General features: G+C 41.7%; 1 protein-coding gene across 8 annotated transcripts in view; it reads left to right on the top strand.

The window, feature by feature from the left end:
* Window positions 1-1,378: 1,378 nt before the first annotated feature.
* Window positions 1,379-7,024, top strand: part of casz1 (castor zinc finger 1) — a 95,823-nt gene continuing 90,177 nt past the window's right edge. For all 8 annotated transcript variants that reach the window (XM_062541706.1, XM_062541703.1, XM_062541704.1 and 5 more), the window contains exon 1: window positions 1,379-1,636. In XM_062541706.1, coding sequence (XP_062397690.1) covers window positions 1,588-1,636 — 49 coding nt within the window. In that variant the 5' untranslated portion in view covers window positions 1,379-1,587. The remainder of the gene's footprint in view (window positions 1,637-7,024) is intronic.

Genomic DNA, 7,024 nt, shown 5'->3' with positions numbered 1-7,024 from the left:
TTGTGTTTTTCTGTGTGTGTATGTTGTGTTGCGTGATGTTTGAACTGCACCACATTCCCTCAAAAAAAAAAGCAGTTCGGTTGCAGTGTCAACATGGTGGGAGAGAGGATCCACACTTCTGTTGTCATTTCATGTGTTCCGTGACCAGGGGAGTTTCTGGGATTCGACACAGAGTTTCAAAACCTGTGTAATTTCTCAATCAGGTGTGCGGCGCAGCAGACAAATATGTGAAAGGGGGGGAGTATGCTAATACAACAAATATGCTGAAAATATCCAGAGGCTCTTTGCATGGAACTGCGGAAGAAACTGCCAGGCAAATAAGGGCTTTGTCTTATAAAGTATTCATTGTCACCTGGTAACGGCCGTCGTTTATCATTTCACCTGAAATTACAATGAAAACTGATACCTTATCAGAGGGACGGAGAGACACACAGAAGGGAGGGGGGGGGACTGAATGAGGGAAAGCAGTAGAAGAGCTCGGGGGTTGGGGGTAAGAGTTTGGTAATTTACAGCCAACTGTTCCCATATAAGGTTACCTACTTTCGCACTGCTCAATATTTATGACTCAATATAGAAAATTAGCACACTGTTTCTTTTCCAAAAGAAATTAGGCTTTCTAGATAGAATTTTAGGATGTAGATTTCTTTTTGTTCAACGTAGGGTTTGCCTAGAAGTTGTATTTGTGTGAAAATTAAAACTTATCATTGATGGATTCAGCAACAAACATTTAAAGCATATTGCATGTTTTATTTGAATTTAGGGGAAACAAATGTTATGTAGAAGTCAGTAGTATCTCTGAAAAAGAAGGATCATAAAATTGTCCACAGTCTCAAGGCATTTTATTCATATTTTAAAATATGAATTATGTTATTTTTCTTTCTTTACCACTTAAAGGAACTGCACAACATTCAAGTTTATATTCTAAATGTGAGCTTTTTCAAACATGAAACTAAAAAGTAATTTTTGCACATAAATAATAATAATCATAAATACCGTCTTTATCTATTTTCTGTTTTTGAAAAGCTTTTGGCTTTTTTTGTTGCCTTCCTGCTCATTCTGATGGAGCAGGGGGAAGGCTCCTCCCCAAGAGAGTTGAAAGGCTAGTCGACCACAGCGCTGGAAAGGCCAGCCCACCAAGGGGAGGAAAAAAAAGTCGGCTCCGGCTCCTGCTCCGCCGTAATTTCCTATCTGCCTATTCAGACATCACCAACAGCTCGGCGCGCGCGTGTGTGTGCGAGAGAGGGTGTGCAGACCAGAGCGAACCAGAGAGAGAGAGAGAGAGAGGCAGAGGGAGAGAGAGAGAGAGGGAGAGCGAGCAAGCAAAGGGGGAGGCACTCTATTCTTTCACCTACCCCCCATCAAACCACAGGAGGGAGGGGCCAAGCCCAGGCTGCCAATCAAATCCGCTCGTGGCAGCCGGCATTATCTCTGCTACAAACTATTGACAGATTACATGTCAAGGAGTTTAGTACATGATTGAAGGAAGCTTTTATTTTTTTTTTAAGAGTGTGTGTGTAGTAATTTTACTTTTGGTTTCTCCCGAACCTGCTTACTTCTGATGATTTTCAAACAGAGTCAAGAAATATTATGAAAGTTACATGCCTGAGAGGATTTAACTTCGACTTCCCTGAATATGGTGAGTACTGTACTTTTCTCTCTCAATCTCTCTCTCTCTATCTCTGTCTCTGTCCCTCTCTCTCTCTCTCTCTCTCCCGTTCTCTCTTCCTCTCTCAGGTCCTCTATAACCTGACACTGACATGTTTTAATAGCTTTAGGATAAAACTGTATTTTAAAACTGTCAACAAACCCGCTCGGATGGGGAAGTTCTTCTCTTTGTGCATGCGTGCGTGTGTGTGTGTGTGTGTGTGTGTGTGTGTGTGTGTGTGTGTGTGTGTGTATAAGCGGGACTGCCCTGAGCTGCACCTATATTTTGTAACTCGAATGACAGTGCCCAGAGGCTCATTGCAGTATAAAACATGATCAGTCACTTCTTTAGCACGCCGTTCTTAACTCGTTTCTCGGTATTGCCACTGTCGAACGCACGGTAGAGAAGTTCACCGGGCTAGTTTCATTTTCCCTGTGATGAGACCAAGTTTATTTCAGTGCTCTGAGTCGAGCTACTGTTGAACTCACACCTTTTTTTCTCTCTCTCTCTCTCTGCCGACCCTAAGACTTCATTCATAATTGCCCTACCCGGGTTTATTTAGATTTTGTTACGGACATCAGGGTTACGGAGGGTGGGGTAAGAAGGGTAGGATTGTGACTCTCTTTGCATTACTTATTAAGACCATAGATATCCTGTTTACGCACATAGGTATGTGAAATGTCATTCGAGTGCTTACCGTGGCCTAAGGGTTTGTTGCCAGGGGGACAAAGCAAACAAACTGTTGTGGCAGCTTTGTTTTGACACATGTAAGGGCAAACAGTACAAGTGATATCCATTTCTCTCCCCTCTCCTTTCTTTTTTTAAAAGGAATGCTTAAGAATTATTGTTGTTATTGTTGAAGTTAGTGGTGTCAGTATTTCTGCAGTTGTGCTCCTCAGTTGTACATAGAGTTTTAAAAGTGTAAATATATTACCCCATTTGTCCTTCAGATATTTTATGTTGCAGTTTGGACACGCAGTGTTTTCATAGGTTGTTTAGTTAGAGCTTAAAATCCCGTGAATTCTTCTCATAGTACCATCAGTAACTTCAGCACTGTCTTACATATCGCATGACAGGAGGGAACCTTGCTTTTCGCAGTTAATATACACTTCAAATATAGTGTGTTTTTAAAATTATTGTGTTATGTTTATGTGCATGAGTTTTGCAGAGAGAGAATGAGCAGTTTGTGAGTGTTTGTGTGTGTGTGTGTGTGTGTGTATGTATGTGTGTGTGTGTGTGTGTTTATGTATCACGTATGAATAATTTGATTGCAATTTTGCCTACCCAAACATCTCGTGAGACATCTGTGTTGTTCTTTTGCATTTATTCTTAAAATGTTTGTCCTAAAAATATAACAAAGCGTGCATGTGAAGCCTGGAAATTACAAATGTAAGAAGTTATATTGTTAATTTGATTTGATATGTTTTTGGAAGTCGTCAGTGACAAATCTCCCACTTCATTCAGTAAATAAATAATGAAGAAATTAAATATGGTATATTGTACAATTCTTGACAATGTGAGACAATTAGTGGAGTTTTTAAAGACAACACAAAGAGAGGGAGGATTCTGTGGTGAAATTTAATTACAGTGTTTTTTCCATTGCGGCTTCCTCAATATCAATGAATGCCTCGAGTATTTGTTTGTTTGATAGTCACCAATACTGCGGTCTTTATCCCAACATGTTAATTTCCACCACTTTAACCCATTTTAAAAAGTTTGAATTAGATATTGACATAATTTAAGAATGCATTGGGAAAGGAGCTTGTTTACCCTGCCCATGTACTGTGAACAAGCAGAATGACTGGATCAACTTGTAGATTGTGTTTGATCATAAATCCGCATTGAAGAGGGAACCTGAACTGAACTAGCATGTGTTGTTCCTCAGGAATATTACATCGAAATGAGAGAATAGGTACAGCCACACCCTGTATTTTCAGAAAAAAATATAAAACCTCTCTTTCCATTAGTGCAGAGCCTCCTGCCCAGCTGACTGGAGTTATTTTATGAGTCATTATAGCGAGTGATTGCTTTCTTCTTCGGAGAGCCAGTTCTTTTAGCCTCAGTCCACCTTGAGGACCTTTGCCACTCTAACCCCCCCTCTCTCCTTTGCCCCCCCTCCCAAAAAAAGGGATGAAATGGGGAGGGGAAAACAAGCCAAAGTCTGTAGCCCCCCAATAACCTTTATCACAATTTAGCAACAACCGAATCAATTTGATGTCTTAAGCAATAAAAAATGCTGTTGCTGTCCTGATTCTGCCGCTCCTCCGATGACAGTAAATTTACATTTTTTAATTAAACTAGCTGGAATTTTTATGAGGGGGCCGGGCTATGCTAATGGGAATGTTGTGTACTGCAGATTAACAGCGTTTTGAAATAAATTTAGCACAGAGACGTTATAAGACAGAGAAGAGGGGAGGGAAAAAAACACAAGACATAGTCTTTAACCCCTTTTATGCCAAGTTCTCCTAAGGGACCCCTCCAAGCTGAATCGCCCTGTCAGGAAAGAGTGGCTCTCAGTGATGAGGTGATTAGGATTGCCATATCAACTGAGGCAAATCATTTCTATTCTTATCAATTATTTATACTGTGTTCCAGCGCCATAGGATAAAAGCTCAGATGAGTTTATACTGTAACATCCAGTAGAACATGTTTTTACCTAATAGGACAAAGAGCGACAGCTTGCTCGTAATTACTGTTGTTTTGTATTTTTTTTTTTAATTAAAGAAATATGTGTATGTAGCATTTGCAAATAAAATAATTTAAAAGCATCATTTTGAGATACATTTCACTGTCGCAGTGATTATACAATTTAAAAAGATAATTCATTTTGATCAAATATTAAACATGATCATGATTATCAAAAACTCATTTTGAATAAATTAAGTATTGCAAATGATAACTCTTTTGGAAAATGTATAGAGCTTTATGGTAATGCAGAGTAGTATCACATTCAGGCTTTGAAAAAGAGTATGATTGATATTGTGCCAGGCTGTGTGTGTTATGTCTTGCTTAAGGAGAACAGCATGCTGGATGCGCGCGTGTGCGTGTGTGTGTGTGTGTGTGTGTGTATTTGTGTGTGTGTGTGTGTGTGTGTGTGCACGCAAGCGAGTGTGGGCACGTGTATATGTGTGTGTTTGTGAGTGTGTGTGTGTGTGTGTGTGTGTGTGTATGATAGGGAGCGTGTCACGGAGAGAGAGGCAGAGAGAGAGAGAGAGACTATGGATGGAGCCAGTGAGCAAGAGAGAGGATCTCGATGAGACTGCGCAACATCATAATTAACTTAGCATCCTAATACCCAAATTCTCACCAACTGCCTTTTTACAAGCCCAGGCAGAAGGAATGGATTAAAGAGAGAGAGGAAATAACAAGATAAAACCCTAGTTGTTTGTGTGAGTGTTGTATGGTTTTGCTGTGTCTGTGGACATTCATCTGAATGTATTTACCCCCCCCCCCCCCACACACACACATATGCTTCAATATGCATGTGCAAACACTTGCGTTCCTGTGTCAGTGTGTGCATGTGATGTGTGTGTGGGTGTGTGTATGTGTATGTGTGTGTGAACATGCACATCTACAACTCTCTTTACTCCCAGTATCAGGTGTAGCTCCAGTGACTTGCTTGAAGGGAAGGTGGTATGGACAGAGAGAAGGGCGACCCCCCTCTCTCGCTCCACTCCTGTGCACTCATGCAGGCACAAGACCCTAATTAAAAGCGCCAAGCTTTCCGTCACCAATACAGAGTAATTGCCTAATTAATACACTGAAAGGAAGTACACCGGAATAATAAACAGGTTGCACCTTTAGGACCCGGGCTCTTTTATCACTCACATTTGTAAGTCAACGTTAAGTAGTTACCCCCCCCCCCCCCCCACACACACACACCACCACCAACCCCCCTCACCCACACCCCCGACTCCACCCTATAAGATGTATAGTCATTATTTCAAATCTGATGCAATTATTTACTTTTGAATTTGGCCTTCAGTTTTATTTCAGTTTGTGAAATTACTCTTCTTTAAAACATCGGCAACACAGTACTTTTCAAAAAGTCCACTGCTGGTATGGCTTTTGTTTTGCGTGTGTGTGTGTGTATGTATGTATGTAGCGTTCTCTGATATTGCCAGTTCTGGGTCCAGCTGACTCAAAGCTCTCAGAATGATTGTCAGTGTGAATTCCCTGACTGAGGGGAACCACTGCCTCTCGGCTGATAGCACACGCAGGGCACAAATGTCTTTTTTTCTGAGAAGAAGGGGGTACCTGCTCGCACCGTGACTCAACTCGATACATTGTACGTATCGGAGAAAGAAAGAAGAGAAATCATATAGTTATAACCGGCAGAAGAGACCTAAAAGCATCCTTCCTCTTTTTCTCCTCTGCTTGTCATTGGTCGCATTTGAGATGCCGGCGTACTTGGGCGGCATAGAGACGTTGATCCCGTACACAAAGCTGCAACAGTACGCCTCTATTTCACTTTTATGACGGCGCACATGAAATTAGAATTTCATGCAAAGCGGGAGAGGGGAATAATCTCTGCCGTTGCGATATGCCACAATAAAGAAGAGAGGAAGGGGTGAATGTGAAGATGCAATTAGCACAATGCAAACGCCCCGAGTCCGTTTGCCGGGGATGAAAAAACGCGCGAGAGAGTGCCGTTTGGCCCAGAGTGAAATTTGCATGCTCCGCTTATCGACGCACACTTATTAGTCCGTCTGAAAGGAAGATTAAGCCAGCACAAAATGTGGCGACTAATCCTTTTAAATGTGGCAGGGGTCTTTAAGGTGTGAAGCACCCCTGTGTACAGGTCCCAGGCTGGGAGGGGGTCAGGCCTTAGCTGGGTGCAGACACCCTCCTAGACCACCCCCTCCCTGGACACACACACACCCACACACACACACACACACACACACAATCTCAACTCCACCCTCCAGCCGCAGTGGTCAGATGGGAGAGTGGAAGTGGGTTTAGTGTTGGTGGAAACAGAAGTTCAATTCCACGATGAGAGGCCTCGTGGAGTTCCCTGTCCTGCGGTTTCTTGCATAGCTTGGCAGAGGTGAAGTTCAGAGATAAAAAAAAATTGAACCTTTTTCAGCTGGAACTCAGAATGTCTTATTTGCTGATGGGGGAGTTTTTGAAATCTTTTTTTTTTTTTTTCCTTACATGCTCATATTTGAGGGATTTTCAACTCTCTCTCATATTTGAGAGTCAGACAAATTTGTTAAGTTGAAGTTGTTAGGTTAGAGGGAATTCTGTTTTTTTTTTTATCTTTCTGGTTCACAGTTCCCATCAGCAAATTGATTCGGATGAGAACAACCTCTCAGTTTCTGCATCACTGAACTTTTTCTCTCTTTTTTTTTGATGTGATTTTGCCGCTTGCCTCTC

This window comes from Sardina pilchardus, chromosome 7 (genome assembly GCF_963854185.1).
Source record: "Sardina pilchardus chromosome 7, fSarPil1.1, whole genome shotgun sequence".
In the NCBI taxonomy this organism is placed as follows: domain Eukaryota; kingdom Metazoa; phylum Chordata; class Actinopteri; order Clupeiformes; family Clupeidae; genus Sardina; species Sardina pilchardus.
This window is presented reverse-complemented; position numbering and strand designations above follow the sequence as displayed.